At 37.3% G+C, this 17,363-nt stretch overlaps 2 protein-coding genes across 3 annotated transcripts; one reads left to right on the top strand and one right to left on the bottom strand.

The window, feature by feature from the left end:
• Positions 1 to 2,881: 2,881 nt before the first annotated feature.
• On the bottom strand, positions 2,882 to 4,549 carry hoxb13a (homeobox B13a). The gene is made up of 2 exons (XM_007232231.4): positions 3,803 to 4,549; positions 2,882 to 3,551 (listed from the first exon to the last, which is right to left on the bottom strand). Exons 1-2 carry the CDS (start codon positions 4,467 to 4,469, stop codon positions 3,304 to 3,306), a joined length of 915 nt encoding a protein of 304 aa, XP_007232293.1. The 5' UTR covers positions 4,470 to 4,549; the 3' UTR covers positions 2,882 to 3,303.
• Positions 4,550 to 5,958: 1,409 nt separating this feature from the next.
• eve1 (even-skipped-like1) lies at positions 5,959 to 15,965 on the top strand. 2 transcript variants are annotated; one of them, XM_022668515.2, is made up of 3 exons: positions 5,959 to 6,688; positions 14,481 to 14,725; positions 15,069 to 15,965. In XM_022668515.2, exons 2-3 carry the CDS (start codon positions 14,561 to 14,563, stop codon positions 15,546 to 15,548), a joined length of 645 nt encoding a protein of 214 aa, XP_022524236.1. In that variant the 5' UTR covers positions 5,959 to 6,688; positions 14,481 to 14,560; the 3' UTR covers positions 15,549 to 15,965. The 2 variants fall into 2 exon arrangements, with proteins under 2 accessions (XP_022524236.1, XP_007232292.2); XM_007232230.3 differs by lacking the exon at positions 5,959 to 6,688 and adding an exon at positions 13,604 to 14,096.
• Positions 15,966 to 17,363: the final 1,398 nt, after the last annotated feature.

Here is a 17,363-nt window from a genome sequence, read left to right as displayed (position 1 = left end):
GACCTAAAGTCCACCGAGCTAAATTAATGCAGAAGAATGCAGAGGCTTGTAAACAGCTCTCAGTTTACATCACTTCAAGGGAAAACACACACACACACTTAATGGAAAAGTTACCATTGCATCGCAGTTTAGAACCTGCATGACCGATTATATATATATATATATATATATATATATATATATATATATATATATATATATATATATATATATATATATATATATATATGCCCTAGTACTATACTGGTAGCTGTCAAAGCAGTGCATTATTTTGAGTTAAAGCCACATAAACATTTCCCGCGCATGGTTTGGTGCTTTCGTGTTTAGTCCTCTTTTCCCTTTCTAGTTATTTGGACAAAGGTGGTCAGTGAGTCCGGGAAGCAGACAGGGGCCAGACTACTTATTGTTTACAAGATGTCTCAAGTTCAACTGCAAACTCCACCACGTAACAAAAGCCTGTCAGAGACGCAGACGGGGCTGGAAGGGTTGATGATCCTGGGGAGGTGTTAGGGTGGGGGAAGGGATCTGGACGTGAACTTGAGAGGGAGACTGTCTCGCAATTGTAAATAACACAGCAGCAAAGTGCATTCAGTTATTTTCACTGGATTGGCACAAATCGACATTTAACATTCAATACACAATTATTATCCATCAATAGGATTAACGACTTCTTTAGTGGTCCCTGGCAAACTAATGAGGTGACCACCGTTCTACTTTTCACCTCTGGTCAGTCATACTGATGCAAAAACAGCCTAATAATTTGCCTTTGCATTGTATTTGTGTTTATTTATTATGTTATCATTTAGTACTGGAAAATAGCTCAACTGTGTCCAATAGCACAAATGTAGAATAATTTAAATTAATCTGCGTATGTAGAACTGCGCCAAAAACAACTATTACAATTCTGAAACTATTATTTTTAACAAACTTTAAACAGACTCACAGAAAAACAACTTAGTAATATCACATTGCTGCAGCAAATTTGTAGCATAAGTCAAACATTCACTGAAGGAATACGTCAATGTCAGCGTATGTCTTTGCTGTATTTAAGTAATGTCAAAATGTATACATTGCTTGGGCATATAGTTTACGTAAATGTGGGAAATTCAACATTTCTGCAGAGAAATCGTTTATTGCCGAATTCTGTGACTGCTTTGTGACCGTGGATTTGCTAAATAAAAAGAGCAACCACAGTAAAATCACAGTGTAAACGGCAGACAGGCGCACCGTTTGTTAGAATGCTTTTGTCAAGTTCAGTGTTAACTAGGAATGGACGGAAGGGCCTGCCTGCTTTATTGCCAGTTCTGTTGCCTGAGTGTAGATAAAATCACGTCTACATTCGTGGCTTTGTGTGGTAAAAACCCTAGTTGCTAGGCTTAGGTTTTCTTAGGGAAATGGAATCATATTTTGTTAATAAAGCTGGCCTACACTTTTAAAGCAGGGAAACTGTGGCGTTGTTAATATTACTTTTATACATTTTTGTGGTTATTTCTTGATGCTTATTAATTAATTATGCAGCTAAGTAAAATGATTATCAGTGGGCAAATGTTTGAACTGAATATCAACATAGAAGCATATATTCTAGCACACCTAAGAACCTTCAGAACTGGTGCTTTACATTTTACATTTCCCTCTTTATTACCGCAGGTACATTGTTTTTAAAGTAATTAGTAAATAATAAGTATTAGTGCACAACAAGAATTTATAGACGGAAAGAGGCGTGAAGGACATCAACAGATATTCAAAAAAACTTGCGCTCACATCAAACAGAGCAAAATAATACGTGAATTGGGGTGACGAAGGTGATGAGTAATGATGGCCCGTTTACATAATCACTAATCCACATCGTCGTAAAACGTAGAGTTGCACGAGCAGCAAGTAAAGATACTCACTCTCACGCGGCTCCGGACAGGAGCATAAATTCCGCCCTTAAGAGATTATAAGTTAGATCTGGGTGCATAAATCTGTTTACCTGAATGCGATACGTAAAGGGAGATATTTATATCTTTAAGCTCAAGGTTTAAGGTGCCATAAAATGCTTTCAACAGGCAGGAAACAGAGGGTGCTTTTAAATGCTTGGTCCTACAGCCACAGAGAGAATTAAGAGCTGTTAGTTGGCGAAAGAAAAATGATGGATAACTTTATCGAACCCACACCTTCTTCCAGGAAAATAACAAAAACACCCACGTAATCTACCCATGTGCTAACAAGATTTCAAGATTTAGATTATAATTTAGATTAATCCTAAAAAAGAAACGACATTACATATCGGAAGAGGACGTGACTTTCAAGGTCAAGGTTAAGGGCTGATTTAGTGGGTCTGTCTACAAGTCGCCCTCCCCGCCCCCAAAAGCAAATATCCCTGCTTTCAACCTCCAATAGTCCATTTCAGATTTCAGTGTTTTGTGCATGAGAGCTCATCTTTTTATTTGCGTATTAAAAGCAGTCAGCATACGTTTAGAAATTTGGATTACTAAAACGTGTGGTTTATATATGCTGAAGCCAAGTTAAAAAATAAAAGTGTAAAAAATAAAACCATTTTAAAAGATTGTCAGAAGAATGTTAAAGTAGCAACGAAATGGAATGAGAACACTACATTATTCCAGCTTGAAGGATTTTACATCCTGATTTGATTGAAGTATACATGCATGTAAATGCTACACCTATGAGAGAGCCATTAAAAAGAAATTAGGCAGTCAGTTTATTTTAATATTATGTCAGATTAATGAGTGTTCAACATGGTATTATCAAACATTAAACTGATTTCGATATACTTAGCACATCCTTAATAACATTTAGAAGTCTATGAATAAAAAAGTTCTGCATGCAATCAAGAAGTAAAAAACATGTATTTATGTAATTCATAAAATCCATAAGCCTGTGAGAGTTTAACATTTATTAAGCATTTCTCTTTATATAAGTTTTTGTTTCATACTGTATTACAAGCAACAGTTATAATGAATATTGAAGGGAATTGTATAATAAGATATAGCCCTGCAGCAAGAACACTGGCATGCTTAACATTTAGTCTATATGCAAAACGTTCATATAAAACACAATTAAAGGGCTTTAAGTACACAAAATCTTACGTTTAGACAGGCATATTTACAAGTTAATTTACAAAGTCGTTTTAATTCTTTTTGCGTTTTATCATAATCCTTCCATATAGTCGTTCGCGGCGCAAAAACGCAATCAAATGAAGCACAAACAAGCCCTGTAAAAAAAAAGAAATACATGAAGTCGACATTTTGTTTTCTTCAAGCTGGAGTTACAGCGAGAAAAGTCTGTTTACTGAAATCCGCACTACGGCGCGCTGGTCTTCACTTTCGCAATAAATTTCTTTTCTTTTACCCTCCTGTTTTGAAACCAGATTGTAATCTGCCTTTCGGACAAGTTGGTCACGGCAGAAATCTTTCTCCTCTTGTCTTTTGTGATGAATTTGTTGGCAGCGTACTCTTTCTCCAGTTCCTTGAGCTGCACTTTGGTGTATGGTATCCTTTTCTTTCTACCTCGTCGGAAAGAGCCTCCTTCATGTTGGTGGGCCACAACATCTGAAAGGAAAAACAAACAGGGTTATTGCTGAGGGACTTGTTAGTTGCCCGTCAATTCTACGATCCAACAGAGATATCAACAGTCATTACACCACACAACAGTGGGGAAGCTATTGTTTTCTAAAATTAAGAGTGATCAAGATCTTCGTTGAATATTGTATTTTTAGATTAAACCGACTAAACTCCTCAGTACACTGACCTGTCGCTCTGTAAATAAGAATTTTAAATTTAAAAAGTAGTTATATCAATACCTGCTAGAGCAGATTTCCACAGATGGCCCGCTTGGCTCTGGTCCTTGGAGCAGTACATTTGACCCCCCCAACCATTTGCCAGAGCCCAAGGTTGGTAACTGTCCATGGGCAGGAGACTGTCGTGCCGAGGCTCCCCCGTTCCAAGGGTCTGGACCACCGACACGTCCAAATAACTGGCCATGGACTGGTAGGGGCTGGGATAGCCGTGGTAGAAGGCGAACTCTTTGGCCCTGCTGGGATATTCTTCAGACGTGACCGGGGTGTCCATATATTTTTCTGCAGTGTAGCTAAGCGCGCTCGGCTGAGTGCAAGACTTGAGCGAACCCCGCCCCATTCTGCAGGGATAGTAGCTGTTGCCAAAGTAGCCATAAGGAATAGGCCCAGTGGACGAGGCTTGGGGAACCGTCGGGCATGGAGTGCACTGTTTGCTCGTTTCGGCGGCACTCGAAGTCGATACCTCCACAGTGGAATAACTGGAGCCGTGCACAAGGCTAGAAGGGTGAGCGCTCAAAGCCGAGTGGGCCATCAAATTCCTGCACTGGTTGGCCGCGAAATTGCCGCTACCAACCAGACCTTCCATGTTCTTGTTCAGCTCATCCAAGTTGTTTTCATAAACAAACATTACCGTGTCCGCCCAGCGAGGATTCAGTAGCAGGGAGGTGGTCATAGCACGCCTACCATTCGGCCGGAGAAATATTTTGCAAAGACCTGAGCTAGAAGCAGGACACACGGTTACATCGACACAGCTGCATTGACGCAATGGAGTAGCGTGTGGTTAGGCGAGTAGTCATTGGTCAAAAAATGTGTCACGTGACACTCAAAACTAACCCCGTTGAATGCACATCAGTTCAGTTTTTTTGTCGCCCTGCAGCTCAGACCCAGCGAAATGGTGCGCATCTGCATACCCCCTGTACAAGTCTATTTAGGCATCTACATAACCCCTGCCTACGCCAGTGTTTTCACTGCCATTGTGCCAGAACAGTACGAGAGTTTAATATCGTTTTAGTAGTCCTTTGTCCAAAATAGTACTTTTTTGTACATTTGAACATATTTGTATAAATGTGCAAATGATATGTTCTTTAGAAAAGCAATAAAACGAAATACATGAACTGTATATCTACTATTGCGTGGCAAAAATAGTAAATATATAGAGAACACCAAATACTGGATCTCTCACTTTAAAACCGTGTTCAGTTACATGATATAAGAGGCTTGGTAATTATGCTGCATTTTTAAAATGGGTTTAGTCTACGCAAATATCCAGTTGATTTATATGGATTGAGAACAATTTCTGAAAAACACGCAAATAAAATTTCACATTTGGAAACTTCTGATTGCAAATACTGTCGGAATACTGAACACATTGAATACATCAAAGTTACACTAATCAATGAGGATGTTTTGTACGTAACATAATATGAAAAAAATTATATATATATATATATTTTTTAAAAATTAAGCCTTTTAAAAATCACCCCTTTCACAGCTTTTCCTAAATTGTTTTCCGAGGGTATCCTTGGTGCATTGTGCGTGCCGCTTAAAATCCTCCCGTTTTAAAATGTACGAAAATCGCAGATGCCCGTGGATTGGTGTGTAGCAGTTACAGACAACTGTACTAAAATGGTAGCGTAGGAAGACTTTATATACTTAAAAGAAATTATGCCGGACCTTGAAAAACAAATATTATACGAATCAAATGATTTCGAATATAAATGTAAATAAATACAATATATTATTCAAGATTGCATTTCCTTGGCTTAACCTGTTTTATGAACATTTGATACGTTATTGTTTAAACGAGCCTTGAGGTTGCACTAGATATATCTTTTGTATGCATAATATATTGTTTAACATATTGTAAAAAAAAATGTGCATAGGTCATAAGCTTTGAACTGAACCACAAAGAAAGCGGTTTTATGCTGAACAATAATCAATGTTCATATTTTATCTAATGTTAGTACATTATTACAAACGACGGTACCGACATGTTTTTGGAGTAATTGCACTATGGACAAGTTATACTTGAACATTACAGTTGAAAGGTTTTGTGGTTATAAGTAAATATTGTACATTCTAGTAAAATAATATATGTGGTACCAAAATGTATCCGCGACCGTTTGGTGGTAAAACCATTTTTTAATAATGAGCCTGTTTGTTTGCTGGATTCATATTTGTTTTAAAGGATTTTAAATAGTAGCTATTTTAAAAACATGCTTCTTCTTTTTATGATATAGGTTGGAGACTAGAACTTGAATATTTTGTAGGGGATGAGTGGAAGCCCCACCCCCCTCACACACACATCCAGACGGTCGTCTTTTACAGGTCAGGCAGGGCCTTCAAGGTCAAGGCCAAGTTTAAAGTGAGGAGCCTGGCCCTCCCTGAAGGGCTTGTTCAAGCGGCAGAGATAGACACAGTGCCTATTTAAACAAACCGTCCAAGTTCAAGGCCTCTGGTCTGCGCCTGTCATCACAGTCATACACTCTAAAAGCATAAATACAGCCGGAGGGCAAAGCGACCAGTCTACAAAATACACAAATAAGACCATTGGGTGTTGTTGAATTCCGATGGCATTTGATAAAAAACAATATAATTTATTTACCCAAAACCCTTACTATTTCACCCCTCCGAAATGTTGCTTCAGTTCAAGTTCCGACAGCGCCGTCGTGCTTCCAGAGATATTACCAGAGACATGCCCTCGTGGCAACTACTGTGCCCAGGAAATGCCTTAAAGGACTTACTGTTAAACTTCCTGCTCACTTGTAAAACTCCATTACGAGACCACGTTGAAATAAGCTGGTTACATGTGAAAAGCCTCCCGTTTTTCAAGATTGAAATAAACCAACATACAACTTCAAGCTTAATCATAGTCTACTCCGGGAAGTCAAGGTAAGGTTGCTATCTAACTTTAGAACCTTAGACTCCTATTATGAAAGGTGCGGAGTTTAAATAAATGACCTGGACTTTGCCGACAGTCACATGCTTGTGTTACGGTGTAAACTCTTTCATTGTGACCATTTTCAATCATGAGCTGTGTTGAGTTTATATATGTTTATAATATAATTTTGTACCTAATAAACGTAACATTCAACTTGACATTACAACAACAACTATTGTCTCGTTTAAACACTGCCAACTATCGCTGAACGTTTAGTATAGTTTGTTCTGACTTCTATAACACGTTAATAAGTATAAAACACAGCTCTTGCTAGAGCTAACACGTACATTCTTGACAGTGCAAATGAGATTCCGTTAACGTGACATAACGACGTTGCACTAGGGAATGACAAAATGAATTTTACCACAATGGATTAAGTGTGTGTTTTACATTATATTACATGCAATGTGTATTAATCCAGGTCAAATCAACTAAATGATGAAGTTGTACATGCAATTAAATTCTATTGTTTAAGCTGCTACAGTAAATGGCAGAATTCACTGATCAACAGTTCGTTAAAACAACACAAATGTACATTACTTTATATTGACAAAAAACCCTAACTGCTACTTCGCTTTCAACAATTCTCCCATATTAATAATTTATATGTACTTCAGTGGCACAATGAAGTGCAATCTTTCTGTACACAAGTAGATGAAAATCTCTATTTAGATAGAATAATGATATTGGCTATGTAGTCTAACGTAAACTTTGGTAACCCAGCTGGCCACCAACGTCAAAGGGAATATGAGCATGAGATATCACTATTGATATTTAAAGTATATACATCAGGCTACATCAGGCTAGTCAGGCTAGTCATCAGATGGACATCAGATGGACAAAATGCCATGCTTCACTGTGTGACCTGGGTTGTGATGTCCAGATTAAAGTCAGTATTGGTTGAAGGACAATTAAATAGACAATACCTGAACACTGAAAATGCGTAACTCCCGAAGCGAGGGTGAATTCTTTGTCGTGCAAATAGTAGTTTCCTTAGTTAGGATAAGAACAGGTAATTGCTTGATTAATCACTTAAAATCACACAAATGTTCTGTGGAATCTGCTGTCGCTAACAAAGCTAACGTTCTGAAACTCGGTAGTATTTTTATTCATTGGCAACTAACTGCCACATTTAATTCGATATTTCAAAGATGAGTATTGTCACTGTAAGAAATGAAAAGGATATTTAAACGCATTATACTGAAAAAAAGAAATTACATCATTTAGTTGTAGCAAGTTATTTCAAGTGGCAAAAATGTATTCAAATTAACCGTTTTTGACAACCTTATTTAACTTGGAAAAATGGACTGATATAACATTGTACTTATGTACAAGCACTCTTGTAGAACTTTAACGTCAGTGCATTAAACACTAATAAATAATTACATTTGCCTGGGAAGCATATCGTGGCTGTTACGCAAATACATTTCCAAGAGACAACTTCGTTTAAAAATGAATACGTTTGTAAAATTAAAAATAGTTTACTCTGTAGAACCCGTCTTGGAGCATTTCTAAAATGTTCTATTTATAGTGAATTGAAAAAATAATTAAAAAGTAAGGAAATTAAAAAGTAAAAAAAAAAACACGGAGATTTATAGAAAATATAATTTTGCAAATATACACAAAGCTGGGCATGAGCCGTGTTAAAAAAATGATTAAAAAGGACGTGTTTTTTTTTTTAAGGAAAATAGATATTTTGACACATTTCATTTTAAGATTAATGGGAATTCAGTGATATGTTAAAATACCAGTCCAAAATGACAACTTTGACTATATTTAATTAACTTTATTCGAATGGAAAATCAGAAAGCTAAGAAATAAAGATTCAATTGTATGTGATATCCGTAACAATTATTAACTTATTCCCGTGGGTGTTGGTTTGATGTGGTAATTGTAAGAATGTTAACATAATGTACCAGGGGATTCGTTTTGACCTAAATGAATCCAACTGTAAGATTAACGAGTCTTCATTATTATATTCAAGATTTCATTATTATATACAAAGACTACACACACATATAAATAATGTAAATTCAACACACATTTTCAGTCAATGAGTAAGATAATTACTTATCAAGTTCAATAGGTCCATTTCATAATATATGTCAACTTTATTTCAGTCAAAATAGCATGTAAAAGGATGAACCACAATCGAGGCCAAAATAATATTAGGAAGCACTATAAGTTGACATAGGAAGTAAATATTAATACTAAAAACGTTTTTTTCCCTCAAAAGCATTTCAACATATTTGTAGTGTAAAAAAAATCTACAAAAATGTCTGGCAAAATTAAAAATCTTTGTTATGATTCTATTTAGATATATAGAATATCCTAATCTTTTGCAACAACCTAAAGCACAGGCCTTTAATAAGAGAAAAGGTGTTGAAACACCAGTGTCACTGTCTAGTTGACAGCTGACCCCACAGAATGCATTCTAGTTGAAGACTTTATGGTCAGATGAGAAACATTGTCAGAGTTGTTTTGACACAGTGAACAAAGATATGTCTGGTGGAGTGAGGGTGAATTATTCATCCCCAAAAACACTGGGGATCAGCTGTTAAGCATGGCAGTGATATGATTATATAGGTCATCAGTTTACAGTGGAAGACAGGCTGGCTAAATATTAATCAGGAATAAGAATTCCTTAGCATAAACTACAAACATCAAATAAGCCGTACCCAAGTACAAACTAAAGGTGGGCATGAAAAAGATTATATTAAGAGAACTTCCAAAATCCTTATCTCAGTTGTGTCAGAAATACTGTCAGGTCTGTGCTAGGAAATCAGCAAATTTTACTGAACTCTATTAATTGTGCCAAGAGAATTGGCCAAATAGCAAAGCAGAATTTTGCCAAAGTGGTATTAACAGTTACGAAAGTGTGGTCAAGGTGTAAACTTTTATTGGATACTTAACCAAATATTAGACATACCATGTGTATTTATCTTGTGTGAATTTTAGAAAAATCACAAATGAAAATTTAGATGCCTGCACCCATTTAATCTAGAAAGACTGTTGCACATTCATTCTTTCCCAAAAATCAAACACTTTAAAGAAATCATCACAGCCCAATACTGACAATCAGGTCAGTGGGAAATGTATGTAAACTTCCATACATAACTAAATCAAACTCAATAGGTGGGCTCATTTACTGTTTCTTAAAAAAAAAAACAATGGTCTTATATAGTCATCCTTTTGTTGTTGGAGTAACTTTAACATATATAAACGTCTTTCTACTAAAATATGGAGCACTGCTGTAAGGATTTGATCGCATTTAGTGACAAGAGCATCAGAAAGGTCTCTCCATTCCAGAGAACAGTTCAACTGCTCCACAGCACAATTCTGGTGATCTTTTAATCCCTCAAGCCCAAATCTGCCATTAGGCATGGTGCAAACATGGTGCAAATCTGCTTCTAAAATGCTAGTGCATCTTTGTCTGCAATTTAATGTATCAGAAAGCATTTATTAGCTGTGTCTACAATATTTGGGCATAAGGTGTACATAAATAGTTCAAGTTGAGTTCAATAGTAGTATACAGAATACACTGCATCTATTACACTGAGTCCCATATCTTTAGTTTATTTTAAATATATATTCTTTCTTTCTCTTGTCATCTCACAAAGTCACAGGCAATAAGCATGCATTTAGACAGATTCTTTGTTCTGAACATTTTTGGCTGAGAGGAGTTGACTTATAAATGCATGCAAGTAATGCAAACAGAGTTTACTTTGACTAATAAAAAGGTACTTTCTCAATGTTAAAAAAGACTCTTCCCATCCCATAATTAAAGCCTTTTCGAAGATAAAACATAAAATTAACAGTTGTCAACACATTCAGAAAAACTTATGGACGCTGAAAGCAACGCAAACAGCCCATGGATGTGGTAATATCAAAAATACAAAATACAAAAAATAAAGATGACAGAAAGGGTTTTTTGGGGTGCCCCAGTGTACAGGTGAATTTTAAGAACAGTTCTATACAAAATAAAAGTTTATCCAAGATGCTTATATCCAGGCCAAATTACATTGGCTATTGTATAACAGGGAATGTATCAATTTCCTCCACAATGTTCATCATTATTAGACGCTTTATTTTGGCTATTAGCTAATGGTATTTAGCGTGACGTCCAGCACAACGTGAATGCTGGAATGATTTGAAGGACAACCACGCTATAACGTTAATGCGCGAGTGACAAACGCATTTTTACTCCAGATTCTCCAGAAAAGTAAGCCATATTTCATTATAGTCAGCAATTGTTTTCACTGCTGACCATTATAAAGCTTTCCAAACTCACACGAACATTTGAAAATGATTTTGCATTATGTCTGGATGAGCGAGAGAATCGCCATTCCACGCGATGAAAAAGTTTTTTTTTAATGTGAAATGAAAAATACTGTCTGTCCATGAAATTCATATTCTGAACTTCTCTGTGCCGTTGCAATGTTTTTTTAAATAAATAATTATTAATGAACAAACTGAATCATAGGTATTTATTCATGAAGGACAAGCGGTTGCTTATAAAATATTTATGAGAATATGATGTAAAGAAGTACCTGTTTGGACTGTATGGATCTGTAATGATTTATTTTAAATTACAATGCACTATTTTTACGAGGTATTACACTTCAGTTTTGATTAGTTATTCACATATACATCCTTAGCAGGCTCTCAGATGAAGCGCAAAATAAATATGAACGTTTAATTTTGTTAAGCCACATCAACACCTATCTATAGGTCACCCACCCTTCACACACACACACACACACACACACACACTTAAGCCTTTCAATTAATTATTTAAAGATTGGTGTTAGATTTTTCCTTTCTTCATTTTTAAACAGTTTGCAGAGGTATATCGAAAACTGAGGGATGCAAAATGATTAATAACCGAATTTGAGCAAGATTCTCATGCTTCTCACTTAAGGTAATAAATGCAATTTAGGTGAGAAAAAACAATGAATAGATTAAAACATTGGTGGTGGTATATCAAGTTTGGAATTTATTATTATTTGTAATCTGATTGTTTCGTTCTATTTGCTCGCTAGAAATGATAACAATAGAGTGTAATTTAATAATCGAATAAACACTTTTCTTTTGTTCAAACTGAGCAGAAAGCCTTTAATGACCTTGTTACTGGGAGGTAAAGGCGATGCAACTATTAAATGTCTTAAATAGACAGGTTATATGATTATAACAATCTTTAGCAAATAAACAACATACAATGTGCACAAATAATGGAGTGAGGGGCAATTGTTGAATTAGCAGCTGCACAGATCCGAAGGACTAGCAGAAGCTTACTCGGAAATTGTTCTTGCAATAAATTATAGCGGTATAGCATAATTATTTCTACCTGTGTTGATTAAGTGCAATTGGATTTATTTTTCCCAGACAATACAGATTTATACAGTAACTGTACTTAGTTATGTGTGTATCCTAACACAATTATTGTATCTATTTACAATAATTATGTTAGGATACACATCTAATTATGTATTATATAAATTATAATCTAATTATAAATTATAGCTATACTGCTATAATTTGTAGCAGTCAAATCAATCTTTTTTTACTATTTTTCTGATAGTTACATTTATCTTTACATAAGTGATTATTGCTTCGATTTGTCCTCTACCCACTTTTGATTAGTTCTAAAGAGCAGATTCTGATTTTGTTCTATATATGCAGTACCAGGCCTTATGTCTCAAAACATGGCAGAAAAAAGCGGCAGGCCTGTGCTACATGTAACAATCTAACACATCTGGTTAAGTCTGACCGCCAGGGCCATGGACGTTCGCCAAGTGTCATTAAATTAACAAACTTCACTTTCAGTCAGGGGAGACGGACTGGCGCAGGCTCCGAAATTTGCATCTGCTGTGATTCCTTCACCCCCAGAGGGAGCAGAGTGTGCATTCAAAAGTTTCAACAATTTAAGAGAGATGTGATGGAGATGAAAGGGTAATGAACACGGAGACTTTGTCAACTTGATAAAAATCATAACATTCTGTAGAACATGTGGCTAAGAAATGTGGATTTATTCGCTCTATTTCTTCAGTAAATGCAATATCTACGTAATTTTGCTTATTATCATAACCTCCTTCACGCCAGTCACGTCAGACCGTTTTAGCCTATAGATCAACACATACCTGAAATGGAACGCCGGAGCTGACCGATTAAACGAACTCAGGTGTGTGCACGCCTATTGTTCGACTACATAAAGCGCAGTTCTGCCACCAAGGCGTGATTCCGCTCCAGTCTTGGTGGAGCCGCAGGCGCGGACTGCACTCCAGAGCGGAAATACAAGCGACAAGCCACCATATTAGGGTGGACTTAGAAATTATGCTACGACAGGCAGTTTATTTTACCTATTTAAAGTAGCCTACTTTCTTTTGCGCTTTTAGAATCAGTACAGTAACTAAATGAAACCGGAATAAACAAGATTCTAATAAAATCTTTCAAATCCACCATACCCGGATCAGAAAAAAAATTCTAAGCAGTTTGTGCGTTTAATTCAAATAATACAAACTGCTGGTATTAAACATGTCTAATATCAGAGATTTTCTCACTATCGCAAAACTTTGTTTCCATTTTTTTTTCAATTATTCCGCAGTGAATAGTTTATTATATCTAGGCTATTTAGTAATAAAGTAAGCGAGTAATTCCGTTAATCACAGATTAAAAATTAGGTGAGCAACCAACTTACGCGTCCCCTTTTCCTTACTCATTGTCTCCCACCCTTTTTCTCATGACACACTTTCATGCAGCCTACCCAACCTAAATAAGAGAAATACGCAGGCACACTGTCATTACCCTCCCTGCAATATGCTGAAAATACAGTTTATGCGGACAAGCGATTCACAGGTTAGTGAACCAATTCATAATTTTCCTATAAAATTGAATAGTCTTGCGCACATAACAATCCAAAAATGCTAACATCAAACAGCGCGAATACATCCCCCCTCCCTTCATTTTCTGACGGTAAGCAATAGGGAGGTCGAACTTAATTCTCCATAACAAAAAAGTACAAAGGCGGGTCGGAGACCAAAGGCACTTTAACACCTCCCTATGTCCGCGCGCCCAGGCGGCGCCGCGGCGGATAGCGCGCGCCTCTTATTAGTGGAAGACGGGACGAGTGGAGAGAGCACGTAAGGGGGGTGGTGCGGGGGTGGGCAGAGGCTACAAAAACAACTCATCGTTTCCCCTATAAACGAACTTGGCTCGGATCTACAAAGGTCCTTTCAGCGGCGGAGAGAGCAACAGGGACATTTATATAAAAGCTTCCGTTTTGGACATATTTGAACTGATATCATCTCTTGTTCTGTCCGGAGGTCAAAGTTCAGTTGGGAAATTAGTGGAGAAAGATGCGTAAGTAAAACTATGTGACTTGTTTTATTTTTGCTCGTTCGGTGAAACTGAAATACAATTAAGCTGAATACCAAACATATTTAAAGCATTTGCTTCAGAGCAAATTTCGTCTAATATATGTTAGCGAGAGAGAGAGTTTACTCAATCAGCGTTTATAACGCAAACATATGCTCCAGAAAAGCACTAGGGCTTGACGAGGCCTAAGCCTTTAAATTTCCGATATAGTGTTGTGTCTTCTTGTTTCTTGTGGACTCCTCTTTGGGTGTTCTTGGAAGGCTGTTGTTTCTTGAAATAAAACTCATTACACACTAATACACCTCAATAGCTTAGCTGTGTATACGTTTAATGCCGTACCACTTACTTTGTGTTTTGTATGCTTTGCAGTAGCGGAGGGCAGGGAGTCTCCAGTCACCTCCTTGTCGCATGCTTACAGTGATAATGGGGAAGAAGACGCGTGCCCGCGCATGGCCTTGCTAGCCGGAGTGGAACACAGCCGGCGGCACAGGACCGCGTTTACGCGCGAGCAGCTGTCCCGTTTGGAGCAGGAGTACGGAAAAGAGAGCTACGTGTCCCGAGCTAGACGGTGTGAACTGGCAGCTGCGCTCAACCTCCCCGAGACCACCATTAAGGTCATTAATGCATCACTTTTTGCCTTACTGGTGGCACATAAAACGCACACACACACAAACATTAAAATAATGAGGTTTTTTTTCCCTCTTAAATATCAATGGTCAGTGTGTTGTACCAGAAATCACTTCCTTCTTCTGCCAGCTGTTATATAATCATTTTGTAGTGGTTAATAAATGGGCCTTACCAAATGTATTACAGGTGTTTAGTTATACCTCCTAAATCAAAGTACCTGAAGTAATCAATGTCCTATAACTGCTCAATGTTAGATGTCACAAGAACAAATGAAACAGAAAATTATTTGCAGTCTAATTGGGACCGTGTTTTTATTCCATGTAATTGCAGGTGTGGTTCCAGAACAGAAGGATGAAGGATAAGCGACAGCGCCACAGCCTGAGCTGGCCGCACCCACTGGACCCGAATCTGTGTGCCTTTATGGTGAGTCAGGCAGCCGCAGGGCTCCCATACCACCTGCTGCCTCATATCCCTCTACAGCTGTACTCTCACCTGGGTATGGGAGGCATGCCCCCCCTCTCCAGTCTGTCCAGTCCCTACAGTGCTGCCTCCGTAAGACCACCGGACACTTTACGCCTTCCACACTCTCCTTACCCTAGGTTTGGTGGGGCTCCATCTCCTGTACTTTATCCCTCAATACACACAATGCAACACCCTCCAGCCTGTCCCTGCCCCTACTGCCTGCACTGGGGACCAGACCAAATACTTAAGGCCAGAGGTGGAACCAGTCTTGGACTGAGTCTGGCTAGCAGCCCAAAACCTACAGCTGCACTATTAGAATGCAGAGAAGAAGTAACTTTGCCTCAGTGAAGGAAGTGACTTATTTAATATTATTTAACTTTAACTTAGACATCTTTGTACAACATTCTCTGTCCTAGTACAGAGTTCAGTGGAAACCAAACTGATACTGGAACAGAGCTAATCAAAGGCATCTAATGCACAAGATGTGTAGCAGTGGAGCAAAACCTCTTCAGAAGGACAGGAGGTGACTTGATCTCATCCTACACAGAATCATATTGCAAAGCAACAATCAAAGCTAGATTAAGGATAATGTCATGTTAGTTTAATGTTTGCTGAACTGTTTTAAGGTTACATTTTTATGACATTTTGAAAATATATTTTGTAATATCCTTGTCATTAAAAAAAGGTGGCATATGAACACTGTAAAGGTAACTTGTGTATATATTGGCTTCAAAGAAAGCTCTATGACAAACGTCTATTAAAATATTTATGAAAACATTCTGGGTACAATATTTCTGATTTTGAACATATATGCATACATACACATCATATCATATATATCACATTTGACAAGAAGACAAATGATAGAAAAAGTACAAAAAGGGGAATTCAATGGTCCAATTGCAATGACCTATTCCTATACATCTCACCAATAAACCTTCTACACCTGTTAAGGTGTCTTTTCTTCAGCCTGTCAACCCAGACAGTAGCTAAACTAAGAGATACTTATCAAAATTACAGATACTACACCACACTAATCCTGTCATTATAGCCCACACTAGACACAACCCACTGAAGCACTGGTCCGGTGTGCTTTAAAACAAAGTCCAGCCAGACAAAACAACAGGAGGTGGACAGGGTTGTCTGAGACCACTAATCACCAAAGACAGGTTCTGTGCTTTATGTAATGATGAGCCACAAACATACAATGGTGGTACTGCTTACTGAAAAGTCTACTTTAATGTATAAGTGTATACATTTGCTTTCAGCCCCAATAAGTAAACTACAATAACTGTATGTTCTGGTAGCAGTGTTTAAAAGCGGGGCAATTTCAGTGACGTAGAGAGTCTGTATTGAAGCATTAAGTCAAAACTACTGACACGTCACAGCAAGGTTGTATGGATTAGGGCACCTGCTGTTACCCAGGTGCGTTAGCTTACTTGAGCCGCACCTGTCGCAGGTGATTTGAAACGCAAAGGGTTTGCTTCATCGGAGGCTAAGCTAAAAATCAATCTCTTTCATTTCATTTTGGTGGTTTGCTTTGCTAATTCTCACCTTGAGATCATGGCCCTTACAAGGCAAGCATTTCTGCTGCTTCTCAAGGCTTAGAAGGTAAGCTGCCTGATATAGTTCACTGGGCATGAATATTCACAAGTTTAACTTGAAGATTAAGTATAACAAAGTTTTTAATCACTTTAAGTAAGTGTTATAAAATGAGTTTTTCAAAAGAAAAAGCAAATCTAGATAAACATGGTTTGCATTTATTTACCAAGTAAGGCAACAGTAAACATCTTTGTAAAGGGTATCTATTTATTTAATCACAAAAACATCTACAGCAAAAATAAAATAATAAACACGTTATTAGCCATTCTCTACACTTTTAACAATGTTTTTATATGGGTTAGTTAAGAAAAGGTTCTGTAGTAAACTATGACATAAAACTATTAAAAACATTAATAGGATTGTTTAAATGTTTTTATTTCAAGAGTTGGAACAATGTTCCTGTACCAATGACAAAAAACAGCTTTGCCAGCCCACTAAAACCCCTCATTAGCAAACCAAGAGCATAAGATATTGATGGGACTGAATGCAGAGAATCCTATATGGAGATGTTAATGCCTCGTGCTACAACAAATACAATTTACATACAAATTTTCCAGCATT

This window comes from Astyanax mexicanus, chromosome 19 (genome assembly GCF_023375975.1).
Source record: "Astyanax mexicanus isolate ESR-SI-001 chromosome 19, AstMex3_surface, whole genome shotgun sequence".
In the NCBI taxonomy this organism is placed as follows: Eukaryota; Metazoa; Chordata; class Actinopteri; order Characiformes; family Acestrorhamphidae; genus Astyanax; species Astyanax mexicanus.
Note: the sequence above shows the minus strand (reverse complement) of the source record. Positions and strands in the feature narration are given on the sequence as shown.

What these genes read in the sequence shown, in the direction of transcription:
- eve1 (XM_007232230.3), top strand. An exon ending in TCCCCGAGACCACCATTAAG is followed by an intron (nt 14,726 to 15,068) that starts GTCATTAATGCA and finishes ATGTAATTGCAG; the next exon opens with GTGTGGTTCCAGAACAGAAG.
- hoxb13a (XM_007232231.4), bottom strand. Translation starts at nt 4,469, where the DNA reads ATGACCACCTCCCTGCTACTGAATCCTCGCTGGGCGGACACGGTAATG. An exon ending in GTGGAAATCTGCTCTAGCAG is followed by an intron (nt 3,552 to 3,802) that starts GTATTGATATAA and finishes TTTTCCTTTCAG; the next exon opens with ATGTTGTGGCCCACCAACAT.